Source organism: Rhinopithecus bieti, unplaced genomic scaffold (genome assembly GCF_001698545.2).
Source record: "Rhinopithecus bieti isolate Rb0 unplaced genomic scaffold, ASM169854v2 scaffold_17861, whole genome shotgun sequence".
NCBI classification, from domain to species: domain Eukaryota; kingdom Metazoa; phylum Chordata; class Mammalia; order Primates; family Cercopithecidae; genus Rhinopithecus; species Rhinopithecus bieti.
In genome coordinates, this window is record NW_016809830.1 from 94,500 (window position 1) to 113,392 (window position 18,893).

General features: G+C 38.8%; 2 protein-coding genes across 6 annotated transcripts in view; one reads left to right on the forward strand and one right to left on the reverse strand.

The window, feature by feature from the left end:
- Window positions 1–1,312, reverse strand: part of POLR3G (RNA polymerase III subunit G) — a 39,869-nt gene extending 38,557 nt beyond the window's left edge. For 2 of the 5 annotated variants that reach the window (XM_017890511.1, XM_017890510.1), the window contains exon 1: window positions 1,058–1,189. The gene's annotated coding sequence lies outside the window, so the exon portion shown is untranslated. Of the gene's footprint in view, window positions 1–1,057; window positions 1,215–1,260 lie in introns of those variants that run through there. The other 3 variants (XM_017890512.1, XM_017890513.1, XM_017890514.1) reach the window with 3 other exon arrangements.
- Window positions 1,309–18,646, forward strand: MBLAC2 (metallo-beta-lactamase domain containing 2). Its single transcript, XM_017890508.1, has 2 exons — window positions 1,309–2,238; window positions 17,078–18,646. The coding sequence occupies exons 1-2, from the start codon at window positions 1,785–1,787 to the stop codon at window positions 17,461–17,463; spliced, it is 840 nt and encodes a 279-aa protein (XP_017745997.1). The 5' UTR covers window positions 1,309–1,784; the 3' UTR covers window positions 17,464–18,646.
- The last annotated feature ends 247 nt before the right edge of the window (window positions 18,647–18,893 follow it).

An 18,893-nucleotide genomic window follows, 5' to 3' on the forward strand; every position in this document is an offset into this window, starting at 1 on the left:
GTCTCATGAGTCTCTTTATCATTCTTCCTGGCTAAGTTGGGAGGTTAGTCAAGTTCTCAAGGGAATTTCTGAAGCCTAAATAGATGCTTCTGGCCGGGTGTAGTGGCTCACGCCTGTAATCCCAGCACTTTGGGAGGCTGAGGCAGGCGGATCACTTGAGGTCAGGAGTTCAAGACCAGCCTGGCCAACATAGTGAAACCCCGTTTCCACTAAAAATACAAAATTAGCCGGGTGCAGTGGCGGGCGCCTGTAATCTCGGCTCCTTGGGAGGCTGAGGCAGGAGAATCGCTTGAACCCAGGAGGCGGAGGTTGCAGTGAGACGAGATTGCGCCACTGCACTCCAGCCTGGGCAATAGAGGCTCTGTCTCAAAAAAACAAAAAAAAAAAACACCTAAATAGATGCTTCAATAGCTGGGAAGTGGGGAGTGGAGACAGTAACTTTATGTTAACAGAGTGGATGATTTATGTGGCTGGCGGGGCCACACCCAGTCATTATTCACTTTTCCCGTCCTCACCAGGTGCTCCTTTTCTTTATTTGAGCCTTTCTACTAACTCGCTTTACTCTCTTCCAAGGGCAGACCAAACCAAAAAAAAAAAAAAAAAAAAAAAGGGGGGGGAAAAAAATTTTTTTTTTTTAGAAGACAAACCATATTAACAACTTCCTTCCCTACGATATAAAATGCCAACAGTTACGAAAACAGATACTGAATAGTCGGTCCTCAGCTGCAATCTGCGGCAATGACTAGTGCCTTAAAAATCATAAAGTCACTGGATTTGGAAAATAACCTACTATCAGTAAGAGCATAAATACCCTTCTAACTCACTGCAAACAGTCCCAGGAGGGGAGACTGGGTAAGATCTGGAAATTCGACTTAAAAAATTCTGAAGGGAGCAGGACAAGGAGGGGAGGTACCAAGCTATCTCCAAACGCCCCTCAACCCAGAGGCGCTTTAATGAATCTCTACCCCCGACTTCCCCCACAACTTCTCCACAAGCCCCTTTAACTCCCCTCTACCCTCCCCAACCCTCCCAAGTCTTCGATTGCTTCCTCGGTTACCTGTTCCCTAAGTCTCGAAGCTTGGGCAAAACTCTGCAGCCGAAGCGCCGGCCGGCAAGGAAGGGGTGCTGGCAGAGAACACCGGCGCTCGAGTGCCGTTCGTTCCACCTCAGGAGAAACTCGCACCGCCCTCCACGCGGCCCCAGGACCGCTGCGTGAGCCCTACCAACTAGCCCCGCCCACTCCCTAGGCAAGCCCCATACCCTCGGCAGAGAGCTTTTTTGCCCTTGGCAGGCTCCGTAGTCTCCGTACAACCTGCTAGGCCCCACACTTTCCGCGCCAGCTGGGAGTGCGCGCCGTGGGCAGCCAGTGGGTGGGCGGTCCTAGCGCTTCCCACCCTTGCTCCGGGCCTCTGCTGTCACACGCCCGGGGTGGCGAAAGGGTCGCCACCTGAGTCTCCATTCTGCTGCAGTGGTCCCTGCGTTAAAGCTCCCTCGTGGTGCGCCTGCCGAGGCTGCTGTAGCTCCTGCGCCCCCGTGCTGGTGGCGCAGCCTCTGCTTGCTGCCGACCTGGCGGGAGGGTGCGAGAGCGCACGCTACAGGCAGCGTCGGTCTGCGTCCTTCCTCCTCCTATTCTGACTCCCGCATCCCCCGCCCCCGCCTCACTCAGCGCCTCCTCCCTGGCTGCAGGCAGACGGCTCCACACAGCCGCAGCGCCCGGTGTCTACACAGGCTGTGGGAGACTCGCACGCCCACACTCACTCCGCCTGGCTGCATCCTTGCCCAGCATGTCGGCGCTCGAGTGGTACGCCCACAAGTCTCTAGGCGATGGTATCTTCTGGATTCAAGAACGCTTCTACGAGTCGGGCAACCGTGCCAACATCTGGCTGGTGCGCGGCTCCGAGCAGGACGTGGTGATCGATACAGGCCTGGGGCTGCGCAGCCTTCCGGAGTACCTGTACTCCTCCGGCCTCTTGCAGGACCGCGGGGCCAAAGAGGACGCGGCGCGCCGGCCGCTGCTTGCCGTGGCCACCCACGTGCACTTCGACCACTCCGGCGGCCTCTACCAGTTCGACCGGGTGGCCGTGCACCACGCCGAGGCCGAGGCGCTGGCTCGCGGGGACAACTTTGAGACCGTGACCTGGCTCTCCGATAGCGAGGTGGTGCGGGCGCCCAGCCCCGGCTGGAGGGCCAGACAGTTCCGGGTACAGGCGGTGCAGCCCACCCTCATCCTGCAGGATGGTAATGGGCCCCCGCGGGCGCGCGCTCTCGTTAAGGGAGGGTATTGGGAAGAGAGTGTCCGAGTGCCGCATGTTGCAGAATTGCGTGGCCATAAAGGGGATTATTTTGGCACCTCGCCAGAACCACTTCTGTTAACACCCTTCCCTGAGTAAAAACCCACTTGACCAGAGCCAAAGCCATCACAGCCTTCCCTGCCAGAGGCCAGCTTTGCACCGTGTAGCAATTCTGAGTACTTTTTTGAAAGCCGGCACCAACCCCTCCCTAGCCAGTTTCCTGCGTCGGCTATAGTAGTAACACTACAGAGACTTGTGACTGACTAGGGATTTCTTATTCTTTCCCTAAGCACCTGCCCGACATTTCCAGGAGCTTTCGTAGTGAGTAGACTTTTAAGGAATGACGGCCCACGGGGAGTGCATGTCATGATCTGTGCTTTTGAGAACTGCAGACTGCAGTTCCCACCTGTAGCCTTAGAAAGTCATCAGACCAGTGATTCCAATCCGCTAATGCGATTGGAAACCTCTCAGATAGGTTTCTGTTGATGTTGACTCACGATTGCAAAAGCTTAATAGTAATCATAAACGTAGAATATATCTGAGTCTAACTTTATGACGTATCTGGTCCGGTTGAAAGCAAAGCCTGAGAAAGATCAATGAGGAAGTAATTTTCGGTAGAGGTAAATTATGTGTACTAATGCATAGGTAGCCATGGTCGTCTTTGGCTCTGTAAAAGACAAATGTGGAATTCAGAGAGAAATTCATGGAATGAAAATAAATAGATTAGGGCCTCAGCCCATTCTCCCTACGCAAGGACTTAAATAATTGAGCTAATTTGCCACATCAGCAATATTTGGTATATTAGTTTTCTATTTTCTTTTTAGAATACTTCTGATTTCATTTTATCCTCACAACACATTTAAAGTGAGGCCACTGACCTCCCAGTTAAATGGCTTGCCTGAGCCAGATCATGATAAAAGCTAGGATATGAATCTAGGCACAATAGATCAAGGCATGCAGAACGTACCTCATAAATACATGATGATAATTCTGAGTAGAATGTGAAAGTCCCCTTCTTTAGCGTGAGACCATTTTAATTACCAATTTGGTTTATTAAAACATGCCTCTATATAGTAGAAAAAGCCAGTTGCTGCAGTATAATGAAGCTCACTTTATGACCAAACAATATGGCAAATAATGAAATATTTTACAAAAATCAGTTTATCTCACAGATGACATCTTACTCATTTGAGATATTTTAAAAATTGCAGTATTATATTGTACTTATCGGTGCTAAAAAAAAAAAAATTGCAAGATTCTGTACCTCACCCCCACCCAACAAAAGTCTTCATTAAAGTTTTAAATCTAAAATTAAAAAAAAAAAAAGGTTTAGATGGGAGTCTTACATTATCTGACAATATGAGATGAAAGTACATGTACATTAAATTTTAATTTACATTAAAGTCACACCTAATTACTGTATTTCTTGACAAAAATGGGTACTTTTAGGAGTAAGATTTCCATGCAGTTGATGGGTATTCAGACCAAATTCTGACACCCAGACCAAAAATGTTTACATTAGTATTAAAATATACTTAAATTATTGAAAAGAATAAATTAATTTTGAAATTGACTCTTGATTCCGTATCAGCAATGGGAAATCAAAGGTGAAAGATGATAGGGATTGTTTTATAGATGAAGAAAGAACCCATGCAGGCCTGAGTATCATGCAAGAGGTCACATCGCCCATCTCGAAAAGAGCTGGGACTACAACCCAGGTTTCCAGTTAATGGTAGAATCCTAACATTTTGGGAGCTGAAAGGGGCCTGCAAACTACTTGTGTGGTGCTTTAAGCCTTTAAAAGGGTGAAAAGAAACCTTAATGTTTACCAGACACTTTGAAGGTGATAGTACTGTATTATCAAAAGTTGTTTTTCATGAGGAGCTGGATGCGCCACCCTCTCAAGTAGTGTCTAATTTCCTGTCTTCTCAAGAATATTAATTTCCCGTATATTCTGAATGATGTGGCCTGCTAACTTGCTGTTAACATAATCCAGATGCCTGGGAGGATACATAAAATATTTGTATTAAAAATTTGTATACAGTTACACACATGAACAGCATAAAGTATTCATTGCTTTGGTAGAATGCAAGGAGCTGAAATCATTTATTACATTTCCTTTAATGAATTGATGATTGCTTGTCATGGAGAAGCATAAATCTGTGCACTGTATCTCTAACCCAAAAGCCAACTTGTAAATGAGGGACAAGGAGAGAATAGCCATATCATCCAGTGCATTATCTGGATGAAAAAGCAACTCGCCTTACTAATAGTGAAATGGTTATCTTCCTCTAAGATAGCAGTAGACCTTAAATTGACATAGCACATAGCTCTTGAGTGGGCATACATCATTGTGCCCATTTTTCACTAAAGTGATACAAAGTTCTGGCATTGTGATCCCTATTACATACATGTTTAAGCCATATGCCCAGTGTCACCAAGATATTATCTCAGAGGCGTGATTTCAGGCAGACTTAAGTCATTTGCAGAGGCTAAAACAGGTTGTAGGAAGGTGGCGAATTGAACAGACACATCTAATTTGGCTCTCTTCCGAAGCACCATTAATATACTGTAAAGGAACCGTGATTTAAACGTAAAGCCCCATTGGCTGGGGGAACTGTTTCGGATGCTAGAAAGTAGATGTGGTTACTAAGTTAACAGTTTTATACTATGCCAGCAAAGGGAAATTAAGAGCCAATTCAGTTTCCACCGCAGAAGCCTTAAAAATTACAGGAATTAGCAATAGGCAGTACCTCAGTGGCGGCAAAGGGAAGAGTAAGTAGAATTTCTTGAAAACCTTTTAAGAAGCTCTTAAAACTCTAGTGAATGCCCCTCCCTCTCCCATCCAATTAGTTTATTCTCTAGGGATAGTAAAACAAAGGAGTTTCTTGATTGAAGGATGCCAAATTACTATTGATCTTAAGGGCTCAGTATGGAAAACAGGAGAAAGAAAGAGTGTGTGTGTGTGTGTTCGTCCGTCCTACTAGTTTTCCAGAAGGATGAGAGCCAGGCCTTTCCCCACCCAGGTAGGAAATTAGAAAAATGTTATCTAGGGAATCTGCCTTCTAGAGGAAAGACGAAGATACCAATGTAGAGGAATACCTAAGAAATCCTGGCCTCTTTCTCTAGTGTGAAGCCTCAGTCACCAGGCCCCATGCATGTGCTGCAAGCAGCCTTCTTGTCCCCCCTTCTTTTTTTTAATTGATGCCTAATAGTTGTAATTACTTGTGAGGTATGTGTGATATTTTGATAAATGCATACAATGTAATGATCAAATCAGGTTATTTAGAATATCCACCACCCTTCAAACATTTATGATTTCTTTGTGTCAGAAACATTCCAAATCTTCTAGCTATTTTGAAACATGCGATAAATCCTTATTAACTCTAGTCTATCAAACGCTGGAACTTATTTATTTTATCTAATTGTATTTTTGTACCCATTAACCAATCTCTTCATTCCCTTCCCCCACCCTTTCCAGCCTCTGGTAACCACCACACTAGCACTACCTCCCACATATGAGTGTGAACATGAGGTATTTGTCATTTTGTGCCTGGCTTCTTTCACTTAACGTAATGCCCTCCAGTTCCATCCGTGTTGCTGCAAGTGACAATTTCATTATTTTTTGTGAGTGAATAATTCCACTGTGTATATTGTCCCACACTGTCTTTATCCGTTCATCTGCTGATGGACAGTTAGGTTGATTCCACATCTTGGCTATTGTAAATATTGCTGCAATAAACATGGGAATGCAGTGATCTCTTTAGTATTCTGATTTCCTTTCTTTTGGATGTATATACCCAGCAGTGGGATTGCTGGGTCATATGGTAGTTCTATTTTCAGTTTGTTGAGGAACCTTCATACTATTTTCAATAGTTGCTGTACTAATTTACATCCCCACTAACAATGTACAAGCATTCCCCTTTCTCCACATCCTTGTCAGCATCTGTTATTTTCTGTCTTTTTGACAATAGCCATTTTTACTCATGCCCCCGAACTCTTAAATAGGCAACCAAGCATTATAAAAAAAATCTGAGAAAATTCTCTAACATGAGATCAACTATTAAACAGCATAAAGCAATTTGAGAGTGGGCAACTATCATCAATATCATCAGGGGATAAGACAAGCTATTGCATTCAAGATACCTAAGAGTCAATAAGGATGCTTTAAAAATAAATAACAGAACAATATTCACCAAAAAAAAAAAGCTCTCGGAATTTAAAACATCAGAAATTACGCAGCAGTAGGTCTAGAAGATAAAGTTGAAAAACTTACTAAAGAGCAATAAAGGAAAATAGAAACCAGGAGAGAAAAAGACTAAAGTAAGTAGGAGGACCAGTTTGGAAAATCCAGCCTTAGAATAATGGATACAGAGATAGGACAGAGACAGCGAAAGAAAAGAAATAGTAGGGCAGCCGAGCGTAGTGACTCATGCCTGTAATCCCAACAATTTGAAAGGCCGAGGAGGGCGGATCACCTGAGGTCAGGAGTTCAAGACCAGCCTGGCCAACATGGTGAAACCCCGTCTCTACTAAAAATACAAAAATTAGCTGGGTGTGATGGTACATGCCTCTAATCCCAGCTACTCGGGAGGCTGAGACAGGAGAATCCCCTGAACTCTGGAGGGAGAGGTTGCAGTGAGCCGAGATCGTGCCATTGCACTCCAGCCTAGGCAACAGAGCTAGATTCTGTCTCAAAGAAAAAAGAAAAAAAAAAAAAGAAATAGTAGAGGTAGAGGTAATCCAGTAATATATCACACAATTAAAGGATATAAATTTTCCAGATTGAAAGGGCCCACAGACTTCACAGGACAATAGATGAAAACACATCCAAACCCAAGCATGTTATTGTAAAATTTCAGAACACTGAGATCAAAGAAGATTTTACAAGCTTTAAGAAATGTAAACAAAAGAGTTATGTACTCAGAATAGAATGGTTTTGGAGCTAGCAAAGAAGAAATCTTGCCTTCCAATTTGAATGAAAATGATTTCCAATCTAGAATTCGATATCCCACTATTAATCAAGTTCTCAAATTATTTCCCACATACTGTTTCTTAGAAAGCTACTAGGATATGCCCCTTCAGAATAAGGGAGTGAACCAAGAAAGAAGTAATATAGTAAACAGGAAATAGAATTCAAAAGAAAGCATCAGGAAGATGCAACAGATGACACTCTAATAATGCTAGTACCCCAGGCTTAGAGGGTCCAGATTGGAGCAGTTGAATCATAATTCTTTCTCAGGGGGATGTGATGGTATGTGGAGAGTGGGGAGTAAAGAGAACTAAAAATCCTATTTCACAGTGGAAGTCAATGGCTAACAAAATTTTAAAACCAAGAAATAATACATGCATGAAATCAGAGTATACCCAATTGGTAAATATGGAAATGGAGTATAACCATTATTTAGAGATAACTATATCTGGTAGAGGTAACTACCAGAAGAAATAGCTGAGATTGTTAGAAGTGGGTGCATCATGGAAGCAAGATTGGAGATAGAGCAAAATGGAGCAAGTAAATTTTTGTCTTACATTTTAAGCCCCTCTGAAATATTTTATTTGAAATATGCACATATATATTTTTGTATATAAACTGAAATTTTAAAAGATAGAGGATGCCGTGTTGGAAAGAGTGTGTAAGAGAAGTCTAGAATGACTGGAATCTGGACAATTAGATCAGGATGAAGTTGGAAGGATTTTGTGTATGTGTGTGCTTGTGTGTTTATGATACGCTTCATAGGCATTTCTGGTTCTTGTAAGAGAGGTGCTCATGAAATTCTATGTGTGAGCATTATCAGCATATTGAAAGCATTTTTAAAGCCACAGGATAATGGCAGAACTAATGATATTCAGCAACCATGGCCTTATTGGTTGCTTACAGTTGGTATCTATTTTGATGGGCGGGTACTTACATTTTATCTATTGCTAAATATTTTAATATCACCTGGATATAACCAAAGATCAATATGATTCTGTCCCTGAATTGGTAATTCTCTATAGCTTCTTTTTAGGATCAGTCTTCTCTTACATTTAACCTTTCTCTACGTTTATTAAACAGTTGGTCTCCAGTAGCTCTATTACTAAATCAACTTAGAAATAATTTATTTGCCTTACCTGCCAATCATACAGGAAGTGGTAGTGGTTTGTAATCACTAGAGGTGCCTTAAATCTGGACTAATCCTATAAAGGAATTCTGGTCCCTTACGACTGGAATGTGAAGAACTCTGGGAGTGTCCGAAACCATCTTAATGTCACTACTGGGATTCAGACAAGAGAAAATGGGCAGATGAAGCAGCAAACGAGGCTCTGCCCTGACGTAGATTTCAGCTACCCAGGACAGATGCCAGCTGGCTTTTTGCTCTTGTGTCCTGGCAGTACCATCAGGACAAAAATTCTTTCAGAGAATGTAGCCCTATGATTATACAGTGCTTGGCATCATCCATTAGAAAAGTCATTTAGGCATGATGACAGTGGTTCTAGATTTTTGGTATGCAGGAGCTTGTTAAAAATAGCAAGTTCTAGGCTTTAACACCTAAGTTTGGATGCTGTAGGGCTTGTGTGTGACAAAGGAATCCTTATCTTTAACAGTCCCCAGGTGATTCTGATGCAGAAGTTCTGCATATCATAATTTGCGAGATATATTATTTTATAGAATTACATTGCTTAGCATTTTATAGTGCAGTTATGGCTATGCAGTATTTTACTTCATCCTTCTTTACATGTTGTCGTAACTGAAGAGGCAGTGCTGCCTGAGCAGTAGTTCTCAAAGCATGGTCCTCACTAACAGCTTTAGTATTGCCTGGTAGCTTGTTAGAAATGTAGATTCTCGGGCACTAGTCTTATCAGTGCAGTAATTGGGGGTGGGGCCCAGCAGTCTGTGTTTTAACAAGCATTACAGGGAATTCTGATGCACACTAAGGTTTGAAAACTACTAGCATAGTTCCTTGCTTCCCAAACTTTCTTTCCCGTAATCACCTTGGTTGTTTGTTCAGCATACAGATTTCAGACTCTTCCCCAAAAGATTAATTCAGAAACTTTGGAGTGGGTCTAGAAACTTGTGTGTTTAACATGTATTACAGGTGATTCTTATTGTTACCAGCAGTGAATCCATATGGGTCTGCAGCAATCTCACTTCTTGCCTCCTCAGAAGAAAGACTTCGACTGAGGGGCAGAAGGCAGAAGGAGAGACCGAGGCAAGTTTTAGAGCAGGAGCGAAGGTTTATTAAAAAGCTTTAGAGCAGTCATGAAAGGAAGTACACTTGGAAGAAGGCCAGGCGGGCAACTTGAGAGATCAAGTGTGCAGTTTGACTTTTTGCTTTGGGGTTTTATATGTTCTCATACTTCTGGGGTCTTGCATCTCTTCTACCCTAATTCTTCCCTTGGGGTGGGCTTTCTGCATGTGCAGTGGCCTGCCAGTGCTTGGGAGGTGAGCGTGCACAATGTGTTTACTGGAGTTTTATACATATTCACTTGAGGCATTCTTCCCTTACCAGTTGAATGTCCCTGGGAGGTCACATACCAGTTAAACACCATTTTGCCTCTTAATGCGCATGCTTGAGCCCACTCACCCACCTCTTAAAATCTTATTGGGAAGCTGCTGATCACCAGTTTCAGGTGTTTCTGTCTATTGGGAGACTGCTTTACCCTGGCATGAGCTGCAGCTGATTCTTATTTTAGAGAGAGCGTTTCAGCAACCACCTGACCATCACCTGACATTCCTGATGTGTGTGTGGGGTTGCGGAGACCCCTCTCCTGCCCTGCTTATGCCTGACTAGCTACCCAGTATACCGTTATCACAGGCAAATTCTAGAAGTCTGGATTAGATTTGTTTTTCAAACTATTTCATGCATGAAAAACACCTGGAAAGCTGCTACTGCTGCTACTGCTACTGGTCTTCAGATCATGCTTTGAGCAGTACTGTTGTAGAGACAGATCAGTTCACAATGGAAGAAGGGGAAAATGATACAGATAATGACACAAATGGCTCTTCAAAAGCAAATAATTGGGAATTCAAAGTATTAAGAAAGGCCTTTTGGAAAATTGTTAAGGCTCTTGACTTTTGCCCAAAGGACCTTCTGTATGAGAAGAAAATAGCACTTTACAGGACATAATATTATTACATTTCATCTCACTAGGAACTGTGGCCACGGTAGATTAGCAAACTACTGAAGAGACTCTCTACTGATAAGATTAAATTTAGTAATTCTTTAAAATGAAATTCTAACCAAACTGTTTTCCATTTCTCACTATGTACTGTAAAATTTTAGTCCTTTCTACCCCCCTCCACAAAAAATTTAGTCCCAGTTTTAAATCATCTTATTTAAGTACTAATGATACCCAAATAACAAGGAATTTCTTTACTCCTAAATTCAGAAAAGAAATAATGTGAATCCCTGGGCTTATAAAGCAAAAGCCAGAAGTACCAGCATATTCAGAAAATGTATTTGAAGCATTGTGCTTATCTTTAAAATTACTGAATTTTTTGCATTCAGTTCTATTATATCCCTTTTAATAGCTTTTTATGAATTAGGTATAATGCATATACCATAAAATTCACCCATTTAACATGTATAATTCAGTGGTTTTAATCTTTTCAGTTGTACATCCATTGCAGTCAATTTGAGAATATTTTCTTACCTCTGAAACAAATAGCCCCTTCTTTTAGCCATCATCCCCTTAACATCCCCAGCCCCTAGCCCCACCCCAGATTTGTCTATTCTGGACATTTCATTAAAGTGGAAAAATACAACGTGTGGACCTTCACAATTGCCTTCACTTAGCATTATGATTTCAAGGTTTATCCATGTTGAAGGGTGAATCAGTACTTCATTTATTTTTATTACCAAATAATATTTCATTTTATGAATATGTATCATATTTTAATACCCATTTATCCATTGATGTACATTTGGATTGTTTCCACTTAAATATTTTTAACAGCTTTATTAAGGTATATTTACACACCATAAATATACCTATTTTAAGTGTATGGTTTGATGAATTTTAGGAAATGCATTCATACAGGCAACTATAACCACAATTTAGTTCAAGAACACTTCTGTTAACCCTGAAAGTTTCCTCCTGCTTTTTTTTTTTCAGTCACCTACTCCCACCCCTGGCCTCACTGATCTGTTTTGTGTTGCTGTAGTTTTGATTTTCTGAAAATTTTCTATAACTACAATCATGCCATAGATAGATAGATAGATAGATAGTAGATAGATAGATAGATAGATAGATAGATAGATAGATAGAGTCTTTTTTGGCTTCTTTTGGATATTCATCCATATTGTGGCATCTATTAATAATTCATTCCTTTCTATTTCTGATAAATATTCCATTGTGTGAATATAGCATTTTATTTCTCTCTTCACCTATTAAAGGAAATTTAAATCTTTCCAGTTCGGAACTGCTATGAATAATACTGCCATGAACATTCGCATACAAGTCTTTGTGTGGATGCTTGTTTTCATTTCCCTTAGTAGACACCTAGGAACAGAATTCCTGGGTCATATGGTAAATGTACGTTAATTTTTTAAGAAAGTGCCAAACTGGTTCTCAAAGCGATTATACCATTTTATATTCCTAGCTACAGTGTGTAAGGGTTCCAATTTTTCCAAATCTTCTTTTTTTTAAAAAAACATTTTTATTTCAATTGGTTTTTGGAGGAACAAGTGGGTGTTTGGTTACATGAATAAGTTCTTTAATGGTGATTTCTGAGATTTTGGTGTGCCCATTACCGAGCAGCATACACCGTACCCAATGTGTAGTCTTTTTTTTTTTTTTTTTTTTTGAGACGAAGTTTCGCTCTTGTTGCCCAGACTGGAGTGCAATGGCATGATCTTGGCTCATTACAACCTCCGCCTCCTGGGTTCAAGCGATTCTCCTGCCTCAACCTCCCAAGTAGCTGGGATTACAGGTGCCCGCCACCACGCCCGACTAATTTTCGTGTATTTAGTAGAGACAGGATTTCACCATGTTGACCAACCTGGTCTTGAACCAATGTGTAGTCTTTTATCCCTCACCACCCCACACCCTTTTCCCCAAGCCCCCAAACATTAGTGTATCATTCTTTTGCCTTTACGCCCTCATAGCTTAGCTCCCACATAATGAGTGAGAATATATGATGTTTGATTTTTCATTCTTGAGTTCCTTCACTTAGAGTAATAGTCTCCAATTTCATCCAGGTTGCTATGAATGCCATTATTTCATTCCTTTTTATGGCTGAGTAGTATTCTGTGGTGTATGTGTGTGTGTGTGTGTGTGTGTGTGTATATCACATTTTATTTACTTGTTGATTGATGGACATTGAGATGGTTCCATATTTTTGCAATTGCAAATTGTGCTGCATTTCCATGTGAAATTTAGAGTCAGACTTTCAGTTTCTTCGAAAAAAGGTCAAGATTTTGATTGAAATTATGTTGAATTTTTACTGGCCATTACAGTAGCCACTAGCCATGTATGACTAGCAAATTTAAATTAAGATTACCGGATGTGGTGGCTCACCTGTAATCCCAGCTACTTAGGAGACTGAGGATGGAGGATCATTTAAGGCCAGGAGTATAAGACTAGCCTACGTAACAAAGTGAGATCTTGTCTCTAAAAAAAAGTTTTTAAGTTAGCTAGGCTGGTGTCATATACCTGTAGTCCCAGCTACTTGGAAGGATCCCTTGAGCCCAGGTGTTCAGGAGTTACAGTGAGCTATAAGCAGGCCATTGCACTTCAGCCTGAGTGACAGAGATTCCATCTCTTTAAAAAAGTTGGTTAGAATTAAAATTTTAATTCCTTAATTGTACTAGCTTTATTTCAAGCACCATTAGCCACACCATACTGAACAGTATTGAGAACCAATATTTCAGTCATTGCAGAAAGTTTTCTTAGGCAGTGTAGCTATTGGAAAAATTGGGTTACATTACCATCATAGCAATATTGAGTCTTAGTGATATTGAGACAGTAAGCATAGCCTCTCTCTCCTTTTATTTAGGTCTTCTTTAATTTCTCTTGACAGTGTTTTTGTAGTTTTCATCATACAGTGTTCATATATTGCAAAACATCTTTTGTCAAATTTTTCCCCAAGTATTTTACTCTTTCTGATGCTATTTTGAGTCGAATGTTTTAAAATTCATTTTTGATAGTAATTTGTAGCATATAGAAATACAGTTTATCTTTGTATGTTGATCTTGTATCCTGTGACATTCCTAAACTTGTTTTTTAGTTCTCTAGCTTTTTCTTACTTTACTTAGGATTTTCTGTACGTAAGATTGTGTCTAAATAAAACAGATTTACTTTTTCTTTTCTAATCTGTGTGACCTTACTCTCTTTTTCTTGGCTTATTACACTGTCTAGGATCTTCAGTATAATGTTGAATAGAAATGGTAAGAGCAGACATCCTTGCCTTGTTATCTTAGGAGACTTTCTATTCAAAGAGGTATTACCTGTAGGTGTTCATAAGTGACTTTTATCAAGTTCAGGACCTTCCCCAACTATTCCAAGTTTGCTGGAAGTTTTTATCATGAATGAGAATTGGATTTTGTCATATGCTTTTTATGTATCTATTGAGATAATCATATGGCTTTCTCCTTTATTAATATAGTATATTACACTAATTTATTTTCACTAGCTCAACCAAACTTAATATTTCTGGGATAAACTCCACTTTGTCATTTTCCTATTTATAAGTTGCTGGATTTGATTTGCCAGTATTTTGTCAATAATTTTAAGACCGCATTCATTAGGTATATTTGTGTACAGGCTTTTGTTGTGTTTTGTTTGAAAGAGTCTCCTTTTGTTGTTCAGGCCGGAGTGCAATGGTGCCATCATAGATCTCTGCAGCCTCAAACTTCTGGGCTCAAGCAATCCTTCCACCTCAGCTTCCTGAGTAACTGGGACTACAGGCACAAAACACCCTGCCTGGCTTTTTATTATTATTATTATTTTTAATTTTTATAGAAATGGAGGTCTCATTATTTTGCCCAGGCTGGTCTCGAACTCCTGGCCTCAAACAATCCTCCCACATGTTGCCAAAGTGCTGGGATTACAGGAGTGAGCCACTGCAGCAGGCCTGATGTTGTTGTTATTTTAATATATTGTCTTTCGCTTTTATGAGAGCAATAACTGAGTTAGATTTCTCGTCTATATTCTGAAAGTCTTTATATGGGTTGAAATTGTTTAGGGTTGAAATTGTCCCGTTTTAAAATGATTGACAGAATTGATCAATGAAGTCTTCTTTGAGCCCAGACTTTTCTTTGTGGGGAAACTTTAAATTGTTAATCAGTTTATTTGCTTGATATACATTTATTTAGACTTCATTTCTTCTTGGATCACTTTTGATAATTTGTCTCTTTTTAAGAATATGTTCATTTCAAGTAAGTTGTCAAATCTGTTGGCTTAAAATTGTTCATAATATTCCCTTATTCTCCTTTTAATTTCTTCAGGGTCTATAGTGATGTTCCTTCCTTCATTCCTATTTTAGCAAGTTGTATCTTCTCTAATTTTTTCTTGATTTGTCTAGCTAAAGGTGTACCAATTTTGTTGTAGTTTTCAAATAAATAACTGTTGGTTTCATCTGCTTTTCTTTGTTGGTATTTGTATTCATTTATTTTTGCCCTGTCCTTTATTATTTCCATTAACACTTACTTTGTGTTTGATTTGCTCTTCTTTTCCTAACTTCTTAGGATAGTAATTTGATTATTGATTTTAAACATTTAATCCTTTATAAAATAAGCATTTAAAGCAATAAATTTTCTTTTAAGTACTGCTTCAGCTGTATTCTATACATTTGGATGTGTTTTGATTTTGTTTTCATTCATTCAAAATATTTTTATATTTCCCTTTGATTTCTTCTTTGATCCATAAACTATATAGAAGTTTGATGTTTGCTTTACATATATTTGAATATTGCCCATATTTATTTTTGTTCTTCCTAATTTATTTTTTGCCTATTAAAAACACATAATAAGGTTGGGCGTGGTAGCTCATGCCTATAATACAGCACTTTGGGAGGCCAGGGAGGGAGGATCACTTGAGGCCAGCCTTGGCAACATGGCAACCAGCCTGGCCAACATGGTGAAACCCCATCTCTACTAAAAATATAAAAATTAGCCAGGCATGATGGCACACGCCTGTAATTCCAGCTACTCAGCTGGCTGAGGCACAAGAATTGTTTGAACCTGGAAGGCAGGAGGTTGCAGCGAGCCAAGACTGCGCCACTGCACTCCAGCCAGGACGAGAGAGGAAAACTCTGTCTCAGAAAAAAAACAAACAAAAAGACTACACGTTATCAATTTTCTGTTCATTTTGTTATTTCTAATTTAATTATGTTATAGTCAGAGAACATACTTTGTATGATTTTATTCCTTTTACATTTATTGATTCTTGCTTTATGGCCTAGCTTTATAGCCTGTTGAATATTTCAACTGCAGTTGAAAAGAATGTGTACTTTGCTATTTTGGAGTAAAGTGTTTTATTTTTGTCAGGTCAAGTTGGTTGATAGAGTTGTTCAGGTCTTCCATATCCTTTTTGATTTTCTGTTTACTTATTTTATGAATTACACAGAGAAGAATGTTGAACTCTCCAAATATAATTGTTGAATTGTTTATCCTTTATTTCTGTTTGTTTTTGCTTCGTGTATTTTTGGTGATATTTTAGGTGCATGTACATTTATAATTATTTGTCGATGTATTGATTTAATGTATATTATCATAAAATTACTTTAGTAATATTCTTCATGTAAAAATCAATTTTGTCTTACATTAATATAGCTGCTCTAGTTCTCTTAAAGTAATATTTAATATGGTTAAGCTTTTCAACCTATTTGTGTCTTTGGCCTTATAGTTTCTTTCCTGTAGGCTGCATATATCGTGATTTTTAATCCAGTCTGACAATCTCTGCCTTTTTATGTTTACCAAATCCTGATTATTACACCATTTTGATTCCTTTATTAATTTTTTAGCTATATATTTTTAAACTTTTTCCTGTGTATGTGCTTGCACTAGAGATTACAGTATGAATCTTTTAATTTACCATGATTTACTTCAAGTTTATACTAATGTAATTCCAGTGAAACAGAGCAATTTTGCACCCATGTAGCTCCATTTCCTCTCTGCTGTCGGTAACTGAAGTCTGAGATTTAACCCTATTTGCAAGTTAGCCTGCCAGAGTTTAATGTATTCTGACAGAAGACTTGAGGTTCCTGGGTCAGAGATTATGGAGATTATTACTCACATATTAGAGCATCATCATTTATATCAATTCCTCAAGCCCTAATTCTGACAGGGTGATACAACAAGAGGCAAAATACAACAAAATTCCCTAGAGCAACATTCATTAATTGTGTCAACAGGATACTGGTACCATAGATGTTCTGAAAATTAAAAGTTTCATGATCAAATAAGTTTGAGAAATTGTACAACTGTATCTACTTTGTGTATATCCACAGTATACATTCATATAATAAAAGCTCAAAGAGGTCTTTCTGAAAAGCTGCTGAATTTTCTTTAAACTGAGAGTTCCTCAAACTATTTGACCACATAATTACTTCCTTTTCATTTATGTCTCATGATAGCCTGTAGAAATAGTGTTCCACATTACTTGCTTTGGCAAACACTGGTCTAGCAAACAATAGGAATGAACATAGGCAGCTTATTTTTAAATCATCATTAAGAAATACAGTATTTATGAAATAAAATGTCATCCTTCCCAATTTCTTTGGAAGCATATAATGCTCTTCTATGCTTTAAATGCTAAGTCAAGTATACAACATGTTTATCTGTAAACTCTGTTTCCATTTGTAGGGGATGTGATCAACCTTGGTGACAGACAGCTCACTGTTATGCACATGCCAGGTCACTCCAGGGGCAGTATTTGCTTACATGACAAAGACCGAAAGATTCTCTTCAGTGGAGACGTCGTGTATGATGGATCACTGATTGACTGGCTCCCATACAGCAGGATAAGTGACTATGTTGGGACCTGTGAACGTCTAATAGAATTAGTGGACAGAGGTCTGGTAGAGAAGGTGCTTCCCGGGCACTTCAATACCTTTGGTGCTGAAAGGCTTTTTCGATTGGCTTCTAACTATATTTCAAAAGCTGGGATATGTCACAAAGTTTCTACTTTTGCCATGCGATCTCTTGCAAGTTTAGCTCTACGTGTAACAAATTCTAGGACCTCACCATAGTATCTATACTGATAATATATTTTGATTAATTACATACATTAATTCATTCTGTACTATTTAACTGATTAATAGTGAGCATTTCATGAAGTGTTTTTTATACCACTATTATATATCAGAGAAAGATTGAGAATGAATAAGCCAAAAAGCAAATTGTTAGTTTAAATTATTTTCTTTCTTCTAAGAAAGAAGCCATTTAATATGCTTATACTTTGCCAAAGCTGTCATCTTGTAATGTATGCTCTAGAAATGACATAAAGGTTTATAGGGAAGTAAAGAGAGATTCTGTGGCAAGAGAAAGAACTGCTCTTGCCTCTGTTTGTCTTGTTTTATTTCCCAGATGACCTAGGAAAAAAGGCATATAGAGTATTATGTTTATACTTTAAACTTGATATTTTTAGTGTATTATTTAAAGATAAAGGTTCTTGGGTTTAAAATACATCAGAATTTAATGCAGACATATGAAGTAACACTGAGAATGACAGCTAAAACATTCCATTGTTATCGTCCTGCATTTTTTATGCTTCATTTATTTATTCTTTGTGTAATTATAGCATACATGACATGTAATATAACTTATGAAAAGTACAGTGAATCTTGCTTTATTGCAAAGCTTTAAATATAAATTGCAGAGTGCTTCAGTATAAAGCTACTATATGTTGTTTGTTATTGTGTAAGTAATATTTTCAATTATGAAAGTGAAATGCAAATGTCTGTAATCTAACTACAAATTGTCAGATTCTTAAAAGGACACTGTCAGGCAAATTTGAAAATATACACATTGAGAATAATTTTTTATTATTATATCCTATTTTAATATTAACAGCTATTATAAACAAAATTTTTCCTGTTAAATAGCGACTTCAGTATTGTGTTATGTTTTACAGTATTAGAACTACTATGAAGATCTGCAACTATTCTTTTACTTAACATGCATATGTACTACAGAGGGATTTTTAAATTAATTGCAAAATGTGCATTAGCTATTGACTTAGAGTGAATTGCCTTTTGTATCCTGATTCACAACACCTATTCCTGTTCAGTATTCTTTGTCTTGAATAGAGAAGTCTACGTTCGTAAAGTCATAGAAAAGGTTATACCACTATTTAGTAAAATGTTTTAGTTTGGTGCTGTTAATAATTTGTTAAAAGGCCTTTTAGAATATTTCATAAAGGGTTTTAAACAATTTTTTCCCACTGCCTTTTTATTACTGACATAACTAAAACCAAACTGAAATCGCTTTGGAAATCAGATTTTTTAATGTTAGGAAGATCCAGCAACTTTGGTTTCTGAAAAATTATGAAACTTTTCTACCCTACAGATGCCCAGGTTCTTTAGTTTTTTATTCATTCAACTCACACACACATAAACATATACATACACAAACACAACCCCACATGCAAACACACACAGTCACATATATACATGTGTAG